The sequence below is a fragment of the Theobroma umbraticum genome, unplaced genomic scaffold (genome assembly GCF_002168275.2).
Source record: "Theobroma umbraticum cultivar Fairchild unplaced genomic scaffold, ASM216827v3 scaffold_2.0, whole genome shotgun sequence".
Classification (NCBI taxonomy): domain Eukaryota; kingdom Viridiplantae; phylum Streptophyta; class Magnoliopsida; order Malvales; family Malvaceae; genus Theobroma; species Theobroma umbraticum.
In genome coordinates, this window is record NW_018397277.1 from 1,912,333 (window position 1) to 1,938,214 (window position 25,882).

At 33.5% G+C, this 25,882-nt stretch overlaps 2 protein-coding genes, 1 non-coding gene and 1 pseudogene across 3 annotated transcripts; 1 reads left to right on the plus strand and 3 right to left on the minus strand.

Annotated features, from left to right (window-relative positions):
- Window positions 1-3,243, minus strand: LOC110427659 (leucine-rich repeat transmembrane protein kinase family protein). The gene is made up of 2 exons (XM_021443209.2): window positions 1,563-3,243; window positions 1-812 (listed from the first exon to the last, which is right to left on the minus strand). Exons 1-2 carry the CDS (start codon window positions 2,905-2,907, stop codon window positions 139-141), a joined length of 2,019 nt encoding a protein of 672 aa, XP_021298884.1. The 5' UTR covers window positions 2,908-3,243; the 3' UTR covers window positions 1-138.
- Window positions 3,244-14,121: 10,878 nt separating this feature from the next.
- On the minus strand, window positions 14,122-14,226 carry LOC149526336 (small nucleolar RNA R71). Its single transcript, XR_016352112.1, has one exon. It is a non-coding gene; the product is annotated as a small nucleolar RNA R71 (small nucleolar RNA).
- A 1,113-nt stretch (window positions 14,227-15,339) lies between these two features.
- Window positions 15,340-15,990, plus strand: LOC149526337 (uncharacterized). Its single transcript, XM_089785513.1, has 2 exons — window positions 15,340-15,430; window positions 15,773-15,990. Exons 1-2 carry the CDS (start codon window positions 15,340-15,342, stop codon window positions 15,988-15,990), a joined length of 309 nt encoding a protein of 102 aa, XP_089641639.1.
- Window positions 15,991-24,621: 8,631 nt separating this feature from the next.
- Window positions 24,622-25,881, minus strand: LOC110427617 (LEAF RUST 10 DISEASE-RESISTANCE LOCUS RECEPTOR-LIKE PROTEIN KINASE-like 2.1 pseudogene; annotated as a pseudogene).
- Between the last annotated feature and the right edge of the window lies 1 nt (window position 25,882).

Sequence of the window (25,882 nt, forward strand, 5' to 3'; positions counted from 1 at the left end):
TAGAGATCATATTCTTAGCACAAAATTGACAAATGGAAACTGACATTAAAATGCAAGATAAAGAACAAAACCGTGATTTACATCAACTTTTCAATGATTTTCTAACAACTAATGGGAAACATCAAGGAAACTCACACATCACTGACTTCCTGCCCCGCATGTGTCTTCAGACAAGCAAGGTGAGTCGGATACCGAGTCAAGTCCGTCATGACACGGTGACACTTCTACCCCACGTATCTCCTCAATCATCTTGACCACGTGGCTTATTTTAGGCCGTTGATCGGGTGACGCAGAGGTACATGCCATAGCAATCTGCAATAGCCCAACCATTTCCTCCTCAATGTCCTTGTACCTCATCAGCTCCAAATCGAAAACCTCAGCCGTCCACTCTTCCCTCACCACAGATTGGACCCACCTGGGCAAATCGACGGCCCCGCCGTAGCCATACCCTGGCCCACCATTATCCACTATGGAAGGGCACTTCCCTGTCAGTATCTCAAGTAGCAAGACGCCGAAGGAGTAGACGTCAGATTTCTGAGTGGGTTTTCGACCATCTGATGATAACTCCGGGGCACGGTAGCCATTTGATCTTGGGGCATTGTTGGTGGGCGATGCGAAGATGGAGAGGCCAAAGTCTGAGACGCGCGCATTTCCTGTTTTGTCAAGGAGGACGTTTGTGGATTTGACGTTGCCATGGGTGAGTTTAAGAGTCTTGCAGGTGTTGTGAATAAAAGCTAAGCCACGAGCTGCTCCTGCTGCTATTTTGAGCCTTGTGGTCCAGTCCAACGGAGTCCTCCCAGGTCCTCGGTTGCCTGTTGGGAAACGAACAGAGATACGTAAAACCGAAAAAGGGCTCAAGTTCAATAAAATTACATTACAAAAACAAATGCCATAATCCATATCAGGTGGTTCCATCCGTATTAAGAAAGTGATGGATCATCATCTGATGGTTCTGAATACCCAGACAGGTTTCTGATCGAATGGTGAGGACGGTATTGGGTCTATCATTTAACTTTTTGGTCATATTCGCTGGAAAAGAGCCAAAAGACTGGCATTCATAAAGAACAAAAAGAAAAAGTGACGAAAACAGAATTATCTACTGGCGACTGCAACGGCTGGACCTCTAACAGTAATCCCCAATGTGATGGTACCGAACGGTCGAAAACCCACTCCTCAGCTGACATTAATTTCAACCAGGTTGATTGATAAAGGAGAGTTGCCAACTCAAAAAGCCTTGCTTTGCTTGCACAAGCAATGCACAAATCAGACGGCCCAAGCTTCATCCTATATATGAGCAGGGACCCACCATCACCTACCTTCTTAACCCCCACATGTGCATCTGGCCGGAGGCCAATCCACCCCACTCACTACAACCGTGATCCCCGCAAAATTAACACTCCCAATCGGACAACCACAACCAAGCTCATTAGTTTTGTCTGTAATGAACTACCAAATAAATTTTCGTGCTCTTTTTCTTAGCATCCAAACAACAATGCAGAAAATGAGAAAAATACAAATAACCAATTAATGAGAAAAGAGAAGAAGACAGACTTGAAACGTACCATGCAGTAGCCAAAACAAGCTGCCATTGGGCATGTAGTCATAGACCAACAACTTCTCCTCCCTGGCAAAATAGTAAGCCTTCAAGCAAACCAGATTGGGATGTCTCAACCTTCCCAAAACTTCCATTTGTTGCTCAAATTCTCTCTTCCCACCCACATTTGCATCTTTCAATCTCTTCACAGCCACCACATTTCCATCATCCAAAACCGCTTTATACGCCGTCCCGAACCCACCTTTTCCCAACATCTCCGCGGAAGCCCTCAGCAAATCCTCCAGCTCAAACCTCTTAACCCCTTCGAAAAACACCATTCTTCCCCTCTCGAAGCCTGGCTGTGCTGGATAAGGACTTGAAGAGTAAACAATCTTCTCTCCTTCTAGAACCTTGGAGCCCTTCCCGTCTCTCATTTTGGCTACGTAGTTTCGCCAGAAGTAACAATAAAGCAACAGAGACACCAAAGCGAGAACCAAAACATCGCCTAAAATGATTGCTATTAAAGCCAATGGGCTTATTTTGGCTGCACTGTGACGTTGGGAATTTGGGGTTTTGTAGGGGTTTCCAGTGGCGGGCAATGAGCTTGGGGATGAAGCTACAACAGAGGGGTTTCGACCCGGCATTAACGGCGACGCCAATGCTCCGCCAGATCCGGGTTTTGTCGGGTCACTCCCAATGCTCTTACATTTCTCCATCGGGGCTCCGCAAAGAGCTGCATTTGAACCAAAAGCCGATTCTGGGAAACTCGACAAAGACTCGGGTATTTCACCAGAAAGCCTGTTACCAGAAACGTTAAAATCCTGGAGATTCGGAAGATTTAAACCAGAAACTTGTCCAGAAAACAGGTTCTCCTCAAGCCGGAGCGTTAAAAGATGGGTCAAACGGTTGACCGTAACGGGAATCTCACCGGTGAAGTTGTTAAATGATAGATCGAGACGGTACAACCGAAACAGCGACTGAACCGAAGCTGGGAACTCACCGGTGAACTCATTGTGGGATAAAAAGAGGAGCTTGAGAGCAGTGAGGTTGGAGAGGTTGGGAACCGGACCTGAGAGACGGTTTTGTTTGAGACTGAGGACACGGAGTTGGGTGAGTGAAGTGAGGGGTTCCATGGAGCCGGTTAGGTCCAGGTTTTCCAGGACGAGTCGTGAGACTCGGCTTTGGAGACAGGTGACTCCGACCCAGGTGCATAGGTCAGTGGTTGAGTTCCATGAAGATAGCTTGTTGGCTTTGTCTGAAGCGGATTTGAAGTCCATTAATGGTTTCAAATCTGGGTTTGGAGTAGCTTGGACCAGAAAGAAGAAAAGAAAGGAGAGAAAAAAATGCGGGATTAAGCAGGTACGTCTCGCCATTGTTTGCTCTGCGAGAAGCAGACAGAGAGAGAGAGAGAGAGTGGGGAGGACACTGCAAGGTTTTCTGCAAGCTTGGTGTGGACTAGCACTAGGCTAGTAGTAAAGAACGGGGATGGAAGAGGGTAAGAGGTGTAATTAATGGGAAAAGAAAGGAATTATTGGCATTAAAAAGTTGTAACTTCTCGTTTCTTTTTGGTTGAAATGGCTTGGACGAGCCGGGTGAACTGAAAAGCTTGTAACGTGTACTATTAAGTACTGCAAGGTAAATTTATGATCAAAAAGACAATATTGTCCTCGCTGCTTTCTTCAGCATCAGTAACGTTTTAATAATTTATATACAAACCAATCTGAATCTGATGGAATTTGGACGGCCAAGATCGAAGGGCTCAGTGTTACGAAGTAGGGATAAATAAGTGAAGCTGGTTATGAGACAGCGAATGGTCCGATATGTGTTTTGTCTGTAAATCAGACCCATCTCCCGTACGTGTACGATATTTGGGACAGCGCGTGCGTTTCCTTCACACGTCGAGTTTTGGACTAAGTTTTGCCTAAGAAAGTGATCATTTGGGTAATTTGAAGGGAAAAGTGCTTTTTTTAGTCTTGTCTGCGGCACCGATAAAGCGGTCAGGTTTGGTTTCTCGAAGTTGGGCTTTGGTTCAGCTTTTTGGCCTTTTGCTTTTGCTTTTCATTGTTCGGAGGAAGTTGTCATGTCTTGCTTTGCTTTAATTTGTAACATGAATGCGTCTTTTAACATAATAGCAATCCTTAGAATGGGTCTTTGATCTTTAGCTTAATGACACCAAATCGCTCATGGCTATTGAGTATTGGTAATTTCTCAAATGGGAAATGCTCAATAGTCCCCAACCTAAATGAGTCAACAAGACACAAAAAACGTTTTGCATTGGCTTCTGTACTTCAAATTTCGATTCTACTCCCACCAAGCTTCTCAAATAAGATATGGCAAAGTAAAAGTATTGGTGATGAAATGGTCTTGGTCTAAAGTTGGCATTTTGTTAATGGTGAAATCAAAGCAAATGCACGCAGAGTTAGGGGACGACTTTTATTTTTGTGTCTCCAATGTGGGGCAAATAAAACAAGATGCCAGAACCGTTTTCCAAAGCTATCTTAACAAAGGGAATATAATAATAATTATTATAATTAATGTAGTAATAAACAATAAGAAAAGAATAGTGTAGTGTTGTCTCATTTTGACTCTGAACTTAGGCGCGGGGTTTAGGGACCCCTGTGCAATAGTGCGCCATGGCCCCAAAAACCTTCGAGAAAAAGTGCTTCCTTGTTCCATGGTGGGAGGAAGAGCGTATGAGCCACCAGTACCATGAACTGCTCGTGGTAGTAACTGAAAATCATAAGATTAAGTGGGGGGTGATCAGCTTTTTCTGTGGGTAAAACCATGGAGGAATAGGGTGCTCTGATTGATGATTTCGAACTTGAAAATATGTTGAAAAAAGTTGGGTTTGTGGCTCATAAATTACATCAATTATGTTAATAAATTTGTGCATTAGTATTTTGCAATGTGTTGGTGAAGTTTTTGAATTATAAAGTAAGCACTCAGTTGGAAAAGAATCTCTCCCAAAGTGTTGAACTTCAACAGCTCATATTGAGAGAGAACAAAGAAATTGAATGTTATTAGCTATATTAAGTTGTTTGAAGCCAGATTACATGTTCAAAAAGTTAAAAGTGCTTTGCAAAAGGGCAAAAGAACTTAAATATTTCAATTAAGTAACGTAATGTTAAATTCATTTGTTTTGACGTAAAATAATTTATAAAAATTTTTTCGTGATTTATATTTATTTGGAAGATTTAGAACTTATTTTAAATATAACAAGCCAATGAAAAAAATTTCATTAATCACATAAAATATCTTATGCTTTTTAACAACATAACATATTTAAAAAAAATAAAAAAACTATTTAAACTTAAAGAATATTGAGAATTATTTAGATTTTAAAATTTCTATAATGATTTAAATCTAATAATCTAAGACTTCTTAAAACGTGCCCTTTGTTATTAAAATTTTTAAAATTTAAATGATAATGAAAATATATTTTACAAAATATCCAAACAACAATCCAACGACAAAAATCAGTAAACTTTTTTAATAATATATTTTACACAAAAAAATATATTTTTTTAACAAATTACTTTTCGAGTACCAATCAGAACCTTATCATCATAAATGATAACAGCAATCCTTAGTCGATAATGGCAAGACAGAGACGAGAGGGGCTTGGGTGGTACTCGCAAGGACCCCATGTTTTGTTCCAACATCTCCACCAATTTGACCGTTCAGTTGTGCCATTTCCTCTATATTAGTATAATATTTAAATAAAATTTTAAATTATTTAAATAAATTTAAATAAATTTTTTTACTACATTCAATTAAGTTTTTATTTTTTTTTATTTTGAATCAAATAACCTCACATAACTAATAATTAATTAATTATCATTAGTCAACTACTACTTATAATTTTATATCCACATAACATTAATATTTCATCAATATAGAGAGTGAAAAATACCACATTATCATATTATCATGTCAAATTAGGTTATTATATCATTATCAATTATGATATATCAACATACCACATCATTATCAATTATAATATATTAACATGTTACATCACGACCGTATGGTATATAATGACAAATAATATTTTGACTAAATTAATCTTTAATCACAAGGATTTATTTGATTCAAAATAAAAATAGAAGAACTTATTTGATTTAAAATAAAAGTATAAAGATTTATTTAAATTTTTTAAATTATTTAAAAACTTTTTTAGATTTTATGTTAAAAAATTATATTTTGGCTCCTAATACTTAATATTGTGTTCAAGGTTACTCTAAATATCATAAGATCATATAATATGAAACGAGTAGTTTAGTATTAAAAATTAATATTGGACCCACATTAGGAAAAACTAAGCTCCAACTCAGCTTATCTATATATACACAATATTTTATTATGAAATAATAAAAATAATTTGTATTAATATTATAATATTTAAATTATATTTAATATTAAAATTAAATAAAATACACTATATATTATGTGGAGCTACACCACACAAGGCTTCTTATTCAATAGAGGTTAAAATGATATTTTTGCCACACAAGGCTTAGACCTAAAATTCTAATTCAGTAGAGGTTAAAATGATATATTTGATCTTTTAACTATTAACATTGTTAGCTAACTCTTAAAAAATTGAAATACAATATTATATAAATATTTTAGACATAAATACCTTCTTTTTATAAAACAAGTACGTTATCTCTTTTCTCTTCCAAAAATTTTAATAAAAAAAATAAAGGAATTTGGATTCCCTTTCTTTAAATTTTCATTTTTCACATTTCGATCCACTTGAAGAATTTTGTAATAATTAATACCCATTCTTTGAATTCCTTTTCTCTTCTTGTAACTTGAAGAATTTCTCTTTTTCTTTTGGATTTTGTTTTTTTTTCTTTTTCTTTTTCTTATAACTTTAGCTTCTTTTTTTTTTTAAAGAAAAGATCATTGTATTCATTTGGGGAGAAGTTACATACACCTGTTTCAAGTTTTCACCAATTTAGTTTTCACAACAACCTACAACCCCTTACAAAAACGATAGAAAATTGAACAAGTGTGAGTGTTGGTTGCAAAAAGGATAGCTAGGCTTTGTGTGATTTACATAAAGATTATCACACCCTTTAATATTTGTGTCAATACAAAAGACCAACATCATCACAATTAGATAATTGTCAAACTCAAACTTAATAACAACATATACAATACCACTCACCAACAAGACCACATGTTATTTAGACCCTTAAATCTTTTGTGATATCAACAAAGCCTCCTTCCACCAATATAAAAAATCCCATCAAATTTCTAAAATCACAAAAATCGAATCCCCATGTATAAAAAGAACTTGCAATAAGATCATATAGATCCATCATCTACATCTACTCATAGACAAATATAACCTGTCGCCTAAATACTAGAGAAAAAGACAAAGCCCATTGATGTTTTGATTTGTCAAATCACAATTTTAGTTTTTTTAACAAAAGGAATTTTGATTTGAAAGGAAAAAAACAAATACAAAAAAATTATTGATATTTCTTGGCTTTTACCATTTGAGGAGAACAAGATTCACTAATATCGATCCCATAGAAGTTACATTTGTCAAGGTCTTTCATTTATTTTCTTCTTTTATCTTTTTTTATAGTTTTTTAATCTTTTTTTTACGTTCAAAATCCTATTTTTAAAGATTAATTATTTTTTTGATAAAGGCTTTTGAAAAAGGATGAGTAGATTTCTTTTTTTTCAAAAAAAATATGCCTATATTGAAAAAAAAACTTGGTATAAGGGTCATTTATGTCTTAAAATATTTATGTGATATTGAATCTTATTTTTTTTAGCTGTCGACTAACAATGTTAACAGTCAAAGAACAAAAGTATAATTTTAAAACAAAAAGGACGAAAGTGCTTTTTTAGAATGATTACAGGGAGTATTTGGATTTTACCCAATAAAATACTATAATAGTCTATAGTCGTAGACACCATATTTGGGAGATGCCTTCCAAAATTTATATATATATATATATATATATAATATTAAAGATTTATTGGGCAAGAGTCATAGATATGAATGAATCTTACCTTCCTTGTCTGAACAGTGAACCAAGCTCATCTGTATGTAGAAGGGGAAAAATTATCATCTAATTATGTGCCATCATGTGAATTTAATAACGTCATAACCATATAATTTTTTTTAAATGGGGAAGGGGGATTCGAATTTTATTATTTAGACAGAAGACTATGCACCAACCAATGAGCCAAATGCTTGGGTATGTCATAACCATGTAATTAATTATAAAATAATTAATTTATTAGTTAGATTATTTCAAAGACACATAGTTGAACTAACTCACCTATATGTTATATATTTATCCCTTGAGATAATTTAAAGATAATATTTAAATTGGATCAATTAAAATTTAATTATTGATCATCTAATTTATCTCTAAATAAATCAAGGTAAGTTAGAGATATTATTCATATTTTTGACCAATTTGGTCATCTAATTTATTTCTAATAATTATGATATTTTAGAGATAAAAATTAAATTTTATATTTAATTTATCTCTAAATAAATTAAGAGATAAAACTTAGATTTGGCCAATAAAAATTCAATGACTCAAAGTCTAGCAAATCAAAAGACTTTCAATGAATTATCATAATTTATCTCTAATTAAAATAAGATAATTTAGAGATAATTTAAAGAGAACACATCCTCATCAAGGTCTCTCATCTAGCACTATAAACAAGGGGTTCCTTCAAGCTGTTGTAATGATTGAGAGGCATTTGAAGATTGAGAGCATTCTAGAGATTGAGAAGAGTAAAAAATTTCTGAAGTGAAGATATCAAGTGACGGCAAAGTTCGTGATCAAGATATCAAACGACATCGAAGTTTGTGTTCAAGCCATCAAGTGAAGTTCATGATCAAGATATCAAGTATAGTTCATGATTAAGATCAAGTCATAAAGACAGTTGAAGTGAAGATATCAACTATAGTTCTTGATCAAGATCAAGTCATCAAGACCTTTAAAGCGAAGGTCAAGCAAAGTTCGTGATCATAATCAAGATCAAGTTGTCAAGACTCTTGAAGACAAAGTGAAAAAATTTATCAAAGGAATCCCAAATATTATAACTCACATTAAATATTTGATATTTGTATCATACTTTTTCAAGTCAAGAAATTTTGATGAAAAATTTATATGTTCAAATTTTTGGCACTCCTAATGGGATAGTCTCTACCTTTCATCTTCTTTCTTCAAACAAATCTTCAAATTGCAAATGGTTCCCAAGAAGAATCTTGCTAGCAAACTTGTTGTCAAGCCTGCTCAAGCCAATCCTGCAGTCTTTCCAACTTCATCATCAAGCACAGATGTTCCAATGCATCCATGAGATATTTAGAGAAAGACATAAGTTCTTACTAAATTGTATGAGCAGACTTCTCTAATCTTCAACCAAAATCCTTTATATGATGCTTTTTCTCCAAGTTCTAAAGAAGTCTCTACTATGCAACTTGCTTCCTCTAAAGGATCCAACATAAATCAACTTAAGGAACATAATGGCTATTCAAGTAATAGCTCTGTTTCATCATCCCCTCACCAAAGTTTTTCATCAAAAGCAAATTCTAGAGTGATGGCTGTTATGACAATTGGAACAACATCTCTAGAAAAATAGGTTGCACTTTTTGCAAAGATTATGGAATCTTTGATGATAAACATAAGAGAAAAAGATGAACAAAGTGCATCGATGATGGAAAAAATTAATAGCCTTACTAGAAAAGCACTAGTTGATCTTGGCCAAAATCAGCGCCAAAATCATTAAGATAATGAGAAGAATTCCACTATAGATGTAGAAAATAATCTCTAACAAAAATCCAACGAAGTGGTCAGCACCAACCAATTGAAAAAATTCATCAAAGAAGCTATTAAGGAATAGGTGGAAAGTGTCTCCTAACCTTCGTACACTTATGCCAAGCCATACTCCTCAAAGATTGATCACACGAAGATGCCACTTAACTACCCGCCACCAAAGTTCCAACAATTTGATGGTAAAGGAAATCCTCGTCAACATGTTGCACACTTTGTGGAAACTTGAAACAACAATGGCACCTATGGCAATTTTATGGTGAAATAGTTCATTCACTCTTTGAAGGGTCATGCTTTTGATTGGTACACAGACTTAGAGCTTGGGACGATTGACAATTAGGAGTAATTAGAACGTGAGTTCCTTAATTGCTTTTACAACACTTGATGTATGGTGAGCATGATTGAACTCACAAGTTTAAGCCAATTTAAAGATGAGTCGATGATCGATTATATCCATAGGTGGAGAAATCTTAGTCTTAATTGCAAAGAGCGATTGTTCGAGTCCTCAAAATTTTACATATGCACCTTAGGGATGAATTAGGGATTTTGCTACATTCTTCAAGTTATTAAGCCTAAAACTTTTGAAAAATTAGCTACTCACGTTCATGACATGGAATTAAGCATGTCAACAGTTGGAAATCAAAGACCTCTAATGCAAGAACCAAGTAAAGGCAAGGAAGACATTCGTAAAGAGGGTAAAACTTTGATAGATAAAGGTGAATGAAAATAGTCTATGATTATAAATACCAAACCCATTAAAGTAACTAATTCAAAGAATACCTAAGAGACAAAAGTTGGCCATTCGTAAAATAAAAGAAAAGTGTTTTTGAAAGAAGGCAAAAAGAAAAAAAGATTCTTTCCTAGACTTAGATATTGTAGGAATGTTGAAAGAACTTTTGAAGGCTAAGCTAGTTTAATTGCTAGAGATAAAGCGACATGAAGAAGTTGATCAATTTAAGGACCCTAATTGCTACAAGTACCACCATTGATTGGTCATCTTATAGAAAAATGTTTTGTCTTAAAAGACAAAATCATAGGTTTATACAAGGATGGGGAAATTGAGTTTGAAGAAGAAATGTCGACAATAAATATATCATTAGCAACTAGCAAGCTTTTCCACTTAATGTGGGGTTCTTCGATTACATAATGTTGGTCCTAAATGCAGAGGAAATGTCTAATCCTCAAGATAATGAAGGTAAAGTTTGTGGTTCTACAATTGATGATCTAAACAATGAAGAGGAAAAAGAATCTTATTAAGGAGAAGTAAGCATTAAAAAAATCCAAAATGGTGAAACAACCATTTAGGAAATTGATGCCAAAGAAAACAAGCAGATGTGAGAATTCAATTAAGCAAAGGTCTAGATGACCAATCACATTCAATAAGTTCATGCCAGTTCAATTTAGAAATGACAAGCCAATTCTCACATCTTGTTTTCCAAATTGATGAAGATGTTGGGAATGAAGAAAAAAAATTAAGTTTGATTCTAATTCTTTTTATGATGTAGAAATTACATTTTCTGATAAAGACTTATTATTAGGGTCTATCCTTCATAATCGATCTCTTGTTGTTCAAGGATATAGTCATGAGCAGAAGATCAAATAAATCTAGATAGATGACGGATCTACTGTTAACTTACTCCCATTAAAGACAATGAATGAGCTTGGAATGCCTCTAGATGAATTATCAAGAGCGGCTTGATGATCCAAGGTTCCAATCTTGAAAGCCAAAGAGATGTAGGAAAAGTTAGACTTTAGCTTTTCATTGACGACATGGAATCCAATCCATTGTTTCATGTGATTGATGCTAACACAACATACAACATATTGTTAAGCCACCTTGGATGCATCAAAATGGTGTAGTTTCATCAACACTTCTTCAGTGCTTCAAATATTGTAGAAATGGTCAAGTGAAGACAGTCATCGTAGACACTAAGCCATTTACTACAATAAAGGTACATTTGGCTAATGCTAAGTTTTATTTGAAAAATACCTTTATGGAAGAGGTATAACCCAAATGCGATCAGGAAAATGATGAAGGAAAATTATCAAAGGAAAAAGGAAAGAAATTGTTTCCATTTACAAAGGAAGATGATGATCTTATCGAAGGCTTAAAAAATTTGACTTTCCCAATCACTAGCTTGGAAAAGTCAAAATTTGCTAATTCTTCATTGAAGGGATTTGTAAGGCTAACAAAAGGATCGTTGCTTGAACACAATGATCTTTCCTCTCAAACAGCTAATGGTTTCGACCCTAATACTTATAAGGTTCTAATAAGGGTTAGCTATAAACAAGAAGACGTTTCTAAGTTGGTACACAAGCCTAGTAAGCCAACCAAAGAAACTCCACAAAATCCCTCCAAGAATTGTAGAGTTTGACAAAAAAAAAACACTAATGTTGTCAAAACTACAAAATCAGGACTAGAATTTACTCCTTTCAAATTAAAGATTCACAAAGAAGCTTCAAGATATATAACAATTGAAGAAGTTGACTGATAACTCTATTATATAGAGTTGTCCTGACATATTTTGTGTGATAAAATGGCTAAATCATTGAGTTTAGGCAAAGTTTTAAATAGTTTTTTTTTTGTTTTTCTTTAATTGGTTAATGCATGATTGAGCTAGTTTACTTCAAGTTGTTTTAGTTCATTTTTAGGGTAAAAATTCCTATTTTTAGCTATGGTTGATTTAGTTCCTATGTTTTTAAGGTCTTCTAAAAAGAAAGGGTTAAGTGGCAAGGAATTGTACAAGTTGGTTAGGTGCAAACTTCACTGAATATTCTAAGGTATTTTAGACATAACTTAAGATACAAAAGTCCAATCAGTATGATTCTTAAACCATTGGAAAGATAAGATGAAGGAATATAACTTTGGTGTTCATCACATCACCCCAATTCGAAAAAGATCATGGTAAAAAATGTAAAGAAAGTAGATTGATTATAGTAAATTGCACAACCCAAGTTAGAAAGTTTCTTACTGTAGTGAAATTTCATGTTGGCTGCTACAAGAAAATTGAAGAAATTAGCCCCTACGTCAAAGAGTTCTCATGAGAACACGCCATTTAATGAATATTTCTGCACTAGTTTTTAGACTAAAGTTGAAAGTAGGGGGTATAAATACATGTTTTTTAGTTGAGAAAAAGTGAGGATTCAAACACTAGTTTAGGAAAAAGGAGGTTGAAACCAAAAAGGAAAAGAAGAGGAAATTAAGAGATTAAAGGATCAAAAAACTACTCTAAAGAATTTCTCATACTAGATTTAATTTTCTCTTTCTAACTCTTTTTATAGAAATACTTCATTTTGCTGAGATTTGTGTTTGTACTTTGAATATGTTGAGCTGGAACTCTTAATCTAGGGCTATGGTGGATTTTAATATGTAACTTCGATATTGTGTTGGTTTATTACTAATTTTCTATGGAAACATTGATGTTTACGCAAATATGAATTTATTGCCCATTTATTTGCTTGATCACCATTTAAATGTGTTTAGGTATTTAAATGATACTTGAGAGAGTTAGTCTAAATTAGACCTTGATTTGGGTAATATGTGTTCACTGCACTTAGAAATGAATTTAAGTGTTTTGATGTGCAATTTAGGGAAGACATATGCCTGGTTGCCACATATAGTCAAATTTTAGAATCTTGGCTTAAAGAACTTAATTTAGTTGTTTCCTATAGACATATAACAATTCAATTAAGTTATCAATTGTGTAATATCTCGATGGAGAATTACACATGCTTTCGGATTCTAGACTAGCATCAATTTCCATTAAGATTAAGAAATTAATTAGCAAGCACAATTCCAAGTGAAATATTAAAAGGTACCATAATCCTATCCTATTAAGCCATTAATTCCATCTCAATTTGTTATATGCACTTCTTAGATTAGAATTAGTTAATTAGATTACTTTTTAATCATTTCTCAAAATTTGGTGCTTGGATAAAATTAGCTTGTTTTAATTTCAGTAATTAATGAAAACTAAAAAACCAACTCCTCAAAGGATCAACAAGCTCAACTTATCATTATATTACTTGTTGCGATCATGTGCATTTGCATGTAATCTTTGCTTGTATTTTGCATTTAATATTAAGCACATTTCACATCACACGAGCAAAACACACAGCAAGTTTTTGGCACCGTTACCGGGGAGTTATGTCTATGCTTTTGTTTGCTAATATTAATACTAATCAAGCTAGTCTTAATTCAAATTTTGTTTTCTTTATTTTTAGGTACTTTTTGGCTAGTGTATGAGAAAAGTAAAGAGCTTGAAAATTGTCCTTTGTGATTCAAAAATCAAGAAGACTTTCTAGAGATTACTTGGAAAAAACTCTCAAGAACTCCAATTAATCGGATACAATGGTTGAGAATCAAGGTGAGCAATAGGTTCAAAGGCATGTAGTTGAGGATAACTGATCATTGAGGGATTATGTTGTTCCACTAGTTCAAGGACTTGATTCAAGCATTAAGATGTCGGCAATTCAAGCCAACAATTTCAAAATTAGGTTAGCCATCATTCAAATGATCCAAACGTATGTTCAATTTGAAGGCCTCCCAAATGATGATCCGAATGCCCACATTTCAAATTCCTAGAGATTTGTGACACCTATAAGCATAATGGAGTAATTGATGATGCCATTCGGCGAAGGTTGTTTTCTTTTTTACTGAGGGATAAAGCAAAAGTTTGGTTGAACTCTTTTCCTATGGGGTCTATCACAACATGGGAAGATCTTGTGCAAAAATTCTTGGCTAAGTTCTTCTTTCCAATAAAGACGGCAAAGATGAGGAATGATATTACATCCTTCACACAATGACTTTGAATCTTTGTATGAGGCTTGGGAAAGGTACAAAGACTTACTTCAGAGATGCCCACATCATGGTTTTCTTAAATGTTGGCAAGTGCAAACATTTTATAATGGGTTGTTGAATCTAATTTGGACTACCATTGATGCATTAGTTAGTGTTGCTCTCATGGATAAGTCAATTAATGATGCTTATGATCTATTGGAGGAGACGGCCTCCAACAACTATACATATAATCAAGTGTCTATAGTAGCAAGTGATGAAAAAGATGAAGAAAAAGATGTCCAAAAAGCTCCCCCATCATTAAAGGAGGGGAATCTACCTAGAATTGATGAACTAAAAGAAGTTAACATAGGCATTATAGAAGATCATCATCCAATCTTCATAAGTGTTAGTTTAACTTTTAAAGAAGAAAAATCTTATTTTGACCTTTTGACAAAGTATTGAGACATCTTTGCATGGACTTACAAAGAAATGCCAAGATTTAACCTTGAAGTTGTTGTACATCATCTAGCAATAAAGAAAGGTGTCCTGCCCATTAAACAAGCTCAATAATGTCTTCACCCTAACTTGATTTCTTAAATTGAGGCCGAGGTCAACAAACTCATTAAGGTTGGATTTATTCAAGAAGTTAAGTATCTTACTTGGATCTCAAACATTGTTCTAATTAGAAAGAAGAATGACCAAATTGAGTTTGCATGGATTTTTGAGACTTGAACAATGTTTGCCTACAGGATGATTTTCCTCTCTCTTTGACGAAAATAATGGTGGATGCAACAACTGGCCATGAGGCTTTATCTTTTATGGATGGCTGATCTGGTTATAATTAGATTTGCATGGATCCAAAAGATTAAGAGCTCACTTCATTTCTAACTCCTAAAGGAATATATTATTACAAAGTTAAGACTTTTGGGTTAAAGAATGCAAGTGCCACTTATCAAAGGGCGATGCAAAAGATATTCAATGATATGCTTTACAAGAATGTTGATTCCATGTTTGATGATTTAGTGATTAAGTCTAAAAAGAGGGTTGATCATCTTAAAGATCTTCACCATGTATTCGAGAGATTGTGTTGATATCAATTGAAGATGAATCCCTTAAAATGTGCCTTTAGTATATCCTTTGGTAATACTTTAGGATTTAAACTGCACCATTATGGGACTGAAATTGATCAATCAAAAATATATTCAATCATGAAGATGCCTGAACCAAGCAATCTCCATGAATTTAAAAGTTTACGAGGAAGATTGGCTTATATTCCACACTTCATATCAAACTTGGCTGGTAAATGTCAAACATTTAGTCGTTTGATGAAGAATGATATGGCTTTTGTTTGGGATAAGTCTTGTAGTAATGCTTTTAAAAGCATAAAGTCTTATTTACAAGGGCTTCCAGTTTTAAAGACTCTTATAGTAGGACGTCCATTGATTCTTTATATTGTGGTATAAGAGCATTATTTAGAAGCGTTTTGGCACAACAAAATGATGAAGGAAAAGAAAATGTTCTTTACTACCTTAGTAGAGCTTTAGTGGTGCAAAATTAAGAAATTAAGACATTATTTTCAAGCTTATTTTATTCACTTAATTTCACGAGCAGATCTTCTCTAATATCTCATGCTAAAATCAGGACTTAGTGAGAGATTAGTAAAATGGGCTCTTTTGTTACAAGAGTTTGACATTACATATATCCTTCAAAAGACCATAAAAGGACGAGCACTTGTAGATTTTCTTACAGATCATCTAATTCCAGATGATTGGGAATTCTCTAAAGATCTCCCTAAAGAAGATGTTTTTTTCATGGAAATTACTAAGCCTTGGAAGTTATATTTTGATGGAGCAACTTGACAAGATGGGATAGATGCAAGAGTCATCTTTATCATCCTAAAAGGAGATGTGTTGCCTTATGCATTCACTTTCATCTAAAATTGCTCCAATAATGTGGTAGAATACCAAGCCTTGATCATAGGATTAGAGATGACGGTGGACATGTAAATCACCCCAACTTAAAGTTTTTAGAGATTCTAAGCTGGTTGTAAACCAAATCCTTTCACTTTATGAAGTTAAAAAGCCTATGCTCTTGCTATATGCCAATTATGTTAAGAAACTTTTGAAATGTTTTAACAAAGCTAGCATAGAACATGTGCCTAGAAAAGAAAATAAGATAGTAGATTTTTTGGCTAATTTGGCATTAACAATTGCATCGCCAATTATAGAATTAAAATTTCTCTTTGCAAGTGATGGATTTTTCCACCATTCACTTTAGGTAAAGAAGTTGATGTAGAATCTAATGTCGTCTCAGTCCTTGAAATGGGAAAAGAAGATTGGCGACAATTATTGATTGACTACCTAGAGCATGGGAAGCTTTTTAATGATTGAAGGCATAAAACAAAAATAAAACTTCGAGCTTCTTAATTCATTTATTTCAAAAGTACATTTTATTCAAGTTTTTTTGATGGAGTCTTTATTCATTGTCTAAAAGTTGAAGAAGCATAAAAAGCTTTGCAAAAAGCTCACTCAGAAATTTGTGGGGTGCATCAATTTGGAGCCAAGTTGCACTGCCAAATCAAAAGAACAAGGCACTTTTAGCCAACAATGGTGAAGGATAGCATGGACTATGCTAAAAGATGTCAAGTATGTCAATTTTATGCTAATTTCATTAATCAGCCCCCTGAACCATTCCACGCAATAGTTACATCCTGGCCATTTGATACTTAGGGACTCGACTTGGTTGGACCATTACCTAAAAGTTCAATAAGACATCTCTACATATATATAGCCATAAATTACTTTTCAAAGTGGGTAAAGGTAGCATCTTATCGAGAAGTGAAGAAAAGAACAGTTGCTACCTTCATTAGAGCAAACATCATATATCGTTATGACATGCCACAATGCATCCTAATAAATAATGGAAAACAGTTCACGATGGAGAATTTATATGCATAGTTAACTTCAAGCAACATAATTCTTTCATGTACCATGCATCAAAAAATGGTTTAATAAAAGCTTTCAACAAGACTTTGAGCAATCTTTTCAAGAAAATTGCTAATTGCTCAAAGAAAGATTGGCCAAAGAAAATAAAGGAAGTTCTAGGGTATGACACTTCGTACACGTACTCAAGCTACTCTATAGTTGCTCGTTTATGGTGTAGAAGCTATTCTCCCACTACAGCGTCAAATTCTATTATTGAGAATTGCCATTCAAGAAGGTATTTCAAATGAAGATAATGTTCGCCTACGCCTTGAAAAACTTGAAGCATTGGATGAAAAAGGTTGGAAGCATAACAACGCTTGGAATGTTATCAAGCTTGATTGTCCAAAGCTTTCAGTAAAAAAGTTAAACTACGATCATTCAAAGTGGGAGACTTAGTTCTTGCTATGAGAAAACCCATAAACACTACACATCGTATGGGTAACAAGTTTCTCTTAAAATGGGATGGACTATATGTTGTTCAAGAACTGTACACTAATGGTGGATCAAAATGGAGTAAGAGTTGGCCCAATCAATGGAAAATTCTTTAAGCGCTACTATGCTTGAAGGATAGATGCTTCTCGACAAGAGCTTAAACTGCACAAAAAAAAATGTCTTGTTAAGTTGAAAATTCTTAATAAGATGACTTAGGCAAAAGTTAAGGAGAAAAAAAAAAGACTGCTAAGTTGAAAATCCTTAATAAGACGACTTAGGCAAAAGTTAAGATAGAAAAAAAATACCTACATTATGACTTGATTCTTATTCACATTAGGAGGTATGTAGGCAGCTTGGTTCCATTGTCAAGTTCAGTCACACCAAAAAAGTAATAATCTTTTGCATTATGAATGGCTTAAATTCTTTACGATGATGAAAATACCAAGATAGAACATCGAAGAATAAATCAAGTTTATACTTCTCTCTGAGTTATGTGATTCAATTAATTAAATTGCAAGTGAAACAAATTGCAATCACAAGTTGAATTATTTTGAGGATCAATTAATGTCCAAGAAATTTTTGGAACACAAAGTCTCTTGAAGGTTTCATAAGATTATCTTTAAAATTTCTTCATAAGAAAAGTTGATAACTCTATAATATAGAGTTATTTGGACATAATTTTGATAATAATTGAGCTTAGTTCTTGCAGTAATGCATAGAAATCAGTATGTTTTATTTAATTATTTTAAATTAGTTAATTTTATGCTCAATTTAGTTTTAATGTGGTTAAGATAAGTTGTTATTGATTTATTTATACTTTTGTAGGTATTTGATGAAAAAAGAATTTTAATGGAAGAAGGAGAGCAATTTCAACGTGCAGATTTCTAATGTAGATATTTTGGTATTTTGGTCATAACTTTCTTTACAGAACTCCAAATGAAGCAACTCTTGAACCATTTTAAAGATAAGAGAAAAATTTATAACTTTCATATTTATCACTTTGCCCAGTTCAACATGGAAGATGATAAAAAATCTTATCAAATTTGCTATGCTGCAACAATCCTAGAGCAAGTATGATTTCTGTTAATTAATTGGGCAAAGCTGTGACTCACATAGTCGGGTCAGGAAATTCCTGCTGAAATTGACTTCTTTTTCCACCCAACTTGACCTAACTTCAAAGCTTATAAAAATAACATTTCAGAGGACTTGAGAGGAAAGAAAGAAACACTAGATTGAAAGCTGAGAGTCAAGCCGCAAAGTCATTGAAGTTGAGAAGAATGTGAAGGATTCAAGAAGACTTGGAAGATCAAGATTATAATTCTTGAGTTTTATTTTTTTTATTATTCTTTTATTTTCTTAGTTTGATTTGAATGTTTAAACTTTATTTAATGATGATGTGTGACTTGATGGGGAACTAAGTTTTTAACCTAAGATTATGATTGAACTCAATATGTAGTTTGATTTATTTATCTCTCTTTTACTTATGTTTTACAGATTTAAGTCGTTTATTTTATTCTGTTCTTAATGCTTCTAATTGCCTAATCACCAATTGATTGAATTGGAAACCTATGTTAAACCTTGACGAAGGAGATTTAGGTAAACCTTGAACAGAATAATGTATGATCAAATACACTTAGTTGATTAGGTGATTTGATTTGCATATAGAGTAGACATACACTTATAAGCCATACATAGCCAAGATTAGAGCACAAATTTAATTAATCTTTCTTCAATTTAATTTGCATAGACATATAGTAAATTAATTGGGAGAAGTATTTTTATGAGAAACTCGACAAAGACTTGTAAGTAATTTAAGACTCGAGGTTAGCAACTAAATCCATTAAAGTGAGAGAAAGAATAATCAGATGAAGTATTAAGGGAAATCATGATCTTAGGTTTGGTAGATAAGTGAGTTTTATTTACTATTTAATTTTAGTTTCAGTTTATTAGTTTTAATTTTTTTTAATTTAATTGTTTGGATAAAATTAGGGTGTTATAATTTTAGTAGTTAACAGTAAGAATCAAGCAATTTTCTATGGGAATGATACTTTTCTTCATTACCATATTAGTTGTTAACAATACGTACATTTGCGTGAGAAATCAACAACAAAAGCAATAAGAAATATTGATTTTTATTGCTAATTCGAAATGCATTAAAGTGTGTAAGAAAATTTTGAAAGTCTAAATCCTAAAACAAAGTAAAAAAAAAATGAAAAGCAAGAGCTACATCAGTAAAGAAGCAATCAAATCAATGCGTCCACTTGAAATTCTTTAACTCTTCTCAAGAAGATTCTAGAATATTTTGCAACAACTTTAAGGATTTAACTTCGTTTTTACTCAAAATAAGAGAAAACTTGACTAAAGCTATATTTTCATTAATCTAGGAAAAATTAGTTTCCTTTTTTTACACCTCTTCCATTTTCTCTTTAAGAGAAGATTCAATCTCATCTTTGTTGTGACAAAAAGTTTTCAATTCATTTTCAAGATTTGTCAACTCAATTTGCAAGTCATCAACATGCCCAACCAATTTGGTCAAGTTCTTGAAGATTCTTAGGTTGATCTTTTACAAACGTGCTACCAAAAGATGGTTTAAAGCCAATAAATTTACAAACTTGTCTAAAGTATTCTTCAACCATGTTCTTCAGTGAGGATGAATTAACAATCTCGTGTGAGAAGAAACAACCTCTTCTTCATATCTTCATTCTTGGAGAGAATGAAAAATTTTCCGTAGTCCTTGGAGTATACCATAGTGATTCTAAATTGTGTACAATTATAAAAAGCACCTTTCAAGGATAACAAATTGTGTGCTATTATAAAGAGCACCCAAAAGATCGCAAGTGCTATTGTAAAGAGCACTCTCCAAGGATTGACAAATGTTATTATAAAGAGCACTCCACAAAATGCTACCAAATGTTTCCATTTCAATTTGAGCTTGTCCTGATTATAGACATTAACATTTGAATTTTAACTGTAAAAAAAATATATTAAAAGAAAGAAAATTATAATAGTCAAAAGAAAAAAAATGACAATTATGAAATAGGTGGATGAAGAATAAAAACAGAAATGTAAGATTGGTGGAAGTCTTTGACGTGGCAGGAGGTTGACTGAAGGTCTTTTGCTAAATTCTCTTAATCAAGTTAAGGATATTAAAAATACTCATGAACGAAAGCTTAAAGAGATAAAAAAAATAGACGACTGGCCATGATAGCCATGCTCGACATCTTTGTGCAAGCTTATGCGACTCATGCAAGCCCAATTGATAACCTTGTAGAGTACCTTTTTGAGCACATGGCAGAAAACTATAGTGTTTAACTTCAAACCCTTGCCAACTCCAATTCTTGAATATGAAAAAGGTGGGCTTTTCACTTTTGGCTTTGCCATTGGCTTTTGAAGGATGGAATGTAAATTACTATATTTACTTATTCTTTCTTCATGCATGGATCTCTTGATTTAATTCAAAGCTTATAACGTGGTAAGATACAATGAGACCTTGCATAATTTTTAACATGGCAATTGTAATGTGGCAAGAATACATTATCCAATCCTTGGCTTTATGTGGAATCTTTAGCTAGTAATGTGGCATGCACTTCTTCAAGGTGGCAAGAATGGGATGAACAAGGCGGCAAGATAACTAAGGATAAGGATAAAAAGATTAGTTGAATTACATGAGGTAGAAGAGAAAAAAATGGGCAGCATACCTTGACGAATTTTCTGCTAGCTTATTGAAATATTGCAATTCTTAAATTGGTTTTAATGTGCAGAAAATTGGTAAAAGAGAGCTCTTTTTATAAAGTAAAAGAAGAGTCTGGTTGATTAAAGGATGTAATACCAATTTCAATATACCTCTTCAAAGATTATAGTTTTATTGTAATATACTTCTTTGAACAATTTTATTGCAATATACTTCTTCAAAGATTATAGTTTTATTGCAATATACTTCTTCAAATAGTTTTATTGCAATACACATCTTCCAAGATCATAATTTTCTTACTTATGGGTAAGTATAATTCGAGTTTAACGTGGTTTGCAAGCATACCAAGACATATTAGAATTCTAAGAAATCGTAAGAAGTTTTTCATAAAAAATTTCAAGACTTGCCTACTTGCTACATTCAAAATCAAATGTGAACAACTCTTAAAGGGCCAATTGTAGAAAGGCAAAAATTATCATCTAATTACGTGCTGCCACGTGGACTTGATGACGTTATAATCGTATAATTAATTATAAATTAATTAATTTATTGGTTGAATTATTTCAAAGACATATAGTTGAACCAACTCATAGTCATATTTTTAACCAATTGAAATTTAATTATTGGTAATTTAATTTAGCTCTAATAATTTTCATATTTTAGAGATAAAAATAAAATTTGATATTTAATTTATCTCTAAATAAATTAAGAGATAAAACTTACATTCGGATAATCGAAATTTAAGGACTTAAAGTCCAGCAAATCAAAATACTTTTAATGAGTTAGAATGATTTATCTCTAATTAAATTAAAATAATTTACAGATAATTCAAAGAGACCACATTTTCATCAATGTCTCTCATCTAGCACTATAAATAGAGGCTTATCCAAGCCATTTGCAATGATTGAGAGAAGCTCAAAGATTGAGAGTTGATAATTCTATGAGATAGAGTTATTTGGGTTTAACTTTGATAGTAGTTTAGCTTAGTTATTATCGTAATGCATAAAAATTAGTAAGTTTTATTTAAATTATTTTAAATTAGTTAATTTAGGTGAGTTAATCTAATTTTAGTTAAATTTATACTTAAGCTTTTGGGATCAAAACTTAACATATCTTCTAGTTATCATCTGCAAACAGATAGTCAAATAGAATGTTTCAATGGGTTGTCAGAAGTATACCTACAACGCTTTGTACAAGTGAACCAAAAAAATTGACCCAACTTATTAGATGTGGCTCAACTATCTTTCAATTCACAAAAAAGCTCAGCCACTAATAGAAACCCTTTTGAGGCCGTCACTAGCAACAACCTAGACTTCCCCATAACTCAGTGGAATTGTATAGCAGGAAGAGTCCCTGTGCATACAACTTTACTAAAGAGTGGAGACAAAACACTAAAATCATCATAGCCTATTTAGAGAAAGCCTCTAGCAACATGAAGAAGTGGGCAAATAAAGGTCAAAGGTAGCAATATTTTAAAGTGGGAGACTTGGTGCTACTGAAGTTGGTACCTGAGCAACTTCAATTCCTAAGGAAGAGAGATCGAAACTAGTACGAAAGTATGAAGGTTTAGTACTAGTTATAGCTAAAGTGGGGAAGACTTCCTACAAGATTGATCCACCCAAGTGGATGAAGGTACACCTTGTGTTTCACGTTAGTAACCTAACGCCATTCCATTCAAATCTAGTAGATGCAAGTAGGTGTCAAGCCACAAAAGCCACCATCATCATTAAGCCACGATCACAATGCTTAGTGAAGGAGATTTTGGCAGGGAGGATGATGATAATCAACCAACGACCAACACAGGAGTACTTGGTGAGATGGGAAGGTTTGGGGCCAGATGAGATCATCTAGGAGAAAAATGCCAATATTTGCACCTTTCAATAGAAGATTAAAGAATTCCAAGCCAACCAGTCAACGAGGACATCGACAGTTTGAGTGAGGGAAGATGTCATGAGCTAACCTTGTCTCAAACTACAACAAGTTAGAGTTGTTAAGGAGATTGAGCCTTTTGTACTTGTGTGAGAAATGTTCCTTTTCTAAACATTCTAATGGCTCGTCGTGACATTTTTAGAAATACTTGTTATGTCTTTAAGGGGAAAGACCTTTTAGGAAAGGAATGCTTCATTTCAAGCATTGTAATAGCTATTGGTAAAATACTTGTAAAATTTCGTAAACTTTTTATAAAGGGTGAGCAGTCAACGGATTGTTGAGCTACATCACTAGTAGAGGTATGTTTGTAGCGAATCATCTAGGGCTACCTCTATGGCCCGACAATAATGTGTCTTGGTCCCTTTGTAGTCATTTTCATATTACTAAAACATTTTCCCTTATTTGGTCTTAGTGGCCGAATATATTTAGTTGATTAGGTGGTTTGATTTACGTACAGGATTAACATATACTTGTAAGCCACATACGTAGCCAGTATTAGAGCACGAACTTAATGAATCCATTTTTATTTAATTTGCATAGACATATAGTATAGTAATTGGGAGGGATATTTTTATAAGAAATTATACAGAGACTTATAAATAATTTAGGATTCTAGGTTAGCAACTTAATCCATTAAGCTAAGTTAAGAGAGAGACAATAATCAAATGAAGTATTGAAGGATATCATAATCTTAGGTCTAAAAATCAATCAAGTTTAGAAAAGTAATTTTGCTGAGTAAATTTAAAATAGTTTTAGTTTTTAAGTTTTGCTTTTTAATTCAATTTTTAGTATTTGGATAAAATTAAGGTGCGTAAATTTAGTAATTAATAGTAAAAATGATTTCAATTCTGTGTGGGACCATCACTCAACTAGTCATTATATTATCTTTGCGAAACTTATACTTGCTAGTGAGTAATAAATTGAACAACAAGAGCATTTCAGAGCTCGACAAGAGTAGAAGGTTTTTGAAGTTATGATATCAAGCAGCAGCAAAGTTAGTGATCAAGCCATCAAGCAAGTATAGTATATTAAATATAGTTCGTAATCAAGATCAAGTCATCAAGATCCTTAAAGCGAAGATTAAGTGAAGTTCGTGATCAAGATCAAGTTGTCAAGACTCTTAAAGACGAAGTGAAAAAATTAATTAAAAGAATTCCAGAGATTATAACTCACAACAAATATTTGATATTTGTTTCATAATTTTTCAAGTCAAAAAATTTTGAAGAAAAATTTGTGTGTACACTATATTTGCTTTTATTATGAGAATTTTCCTTAAGGCTTTTAATTAGCGCCTATAAACTCTCTGTGTATCATCCATATATATATATATATATGCAAACACGGTTTCATACAAGAAAGTAAGTATGACTTTAAAGCTCCAACATAGATAGAGACAATTTCAAGCTTACAAATACAAATCTAGCATTTATATCAGATACAAGCAGGCATCCTATCTAATGAACTAAGAACAAAAATTGCCAAAATTCCAAGAGGTATAAGCTATAACCAAGCTTAAATGGAATTAACACTCTGGCTATTTGTCTACTAGTGGAATTTGCATCTGGTGATGTTGGAGGTGACGACAAGAAAGGCTTGGGTGGGATGTTGAGGGAATCAATGCTCCCTTCCAGCATTTCTACCATTCTACTCATTGGTGGGCGGTTTGATGGGTCGGTCTGTATGCACCACAAGCTCACTATTATCATCTGCCTTACTCTCTCTTGATCATCTCCATCTATAATACCCTGCAATCCTAAATCTTCATCCAACTCTATACGATCATGAATCCAATGTGGAAAATATATCTGACTCGTACGATCAACTTCGACATTAATGTTTTTTCTTCCCCCAACCATCTCTAAAATCATCATCCCATAACTATAGACATCAGACTTGTGAGACCCCCGTCCAAAGTTCCTGGAAAATACTTCAGGAGCAATATATCCGGTAGTTCCTCTCGCGGCTGTCATCGAAATAGCACTTTCTTTTTCGGGACACAATTTAGCAAGGCCAAAATCAGATATCTTTGGACAGAAGTCAGCATCAAGGAGAATGTTGTGAGGTTTGATGTCAAAATGCAGAATACGTGTGTTACAACCACGATGCAAATATTGTAACCCTCTGGCTATGCCAACTGCAATCTGGTACAGGGTTTCCCACTCTAATTGACGATGGCCTGCCTTCTCTTGAAATATGAACTTCTCGAGTGATCCATTCGGCACAAACTCATAGACGAGAGCCCTCCGGCCACCCTCAAAACAGAAGCCTAAAAGAGTGACTACGTTCACATGGGAAGTTCTGCTAATGCTTGCCACCTCATTCACAAATTCTTCCCCATTACTTTTTGATTTTTTCAAAATCTTGACTGCTGCTACATATCGTCCATCAAGTAGCTTCCCTCTGTAAACATCGCCATAGCCTCCTCACAAATTAGCAGAAAGAAGATTTGAACTTTACTTTTTAAGCAAGAGATAATGCACCAACTAATAAGCCAAATGGTAGTAGGTAGTATTATCAAATCCACACTTGCCGCCGCTCACCTCACAAATGCTACAGTTGCTCGCTATCCAATTCATCACAAACCCTCTGTTCAACATATTTTCAACGCCTTGCTCTCCTTCATAAAAAGCCACAGGCGCCACCACCGTTTTTTTACAATATTTTGAAGCAGAATTCAGCTTAGGATCATTATTGAACAGTACCAACGTTGCATTA

Coding starts and splice junctions, on each gene's coding strand:
- LOC110427659 (XM_021443209.2), bottom strand. CDS start 2,907: ATGGCGAGACGTACCTGCTTAATCCCGCATTTTTTTCTCTCCTTTCTT. Junction 813..1,562: donor CTTGTTTTGGCTACTGCATG/GTACGTTTCAAG, acceptor GTTTCCCAACAG/GCAACCGAGGACCTGGGAGG.
- LOC149526337 (XM_089785513.1), top strand. CDS start 15,340: ATGAAGATGCCTGAACCAAGCAATCTCCATGAATTTAAAAGTTTACGA. Junction 15,431..15,772: donor CTTCATATCAAACTTGGCTG/GTAAATGTCAAA, acceptor TGCTAAAATCAG/GACTTAGTGAGAGATTAGTA.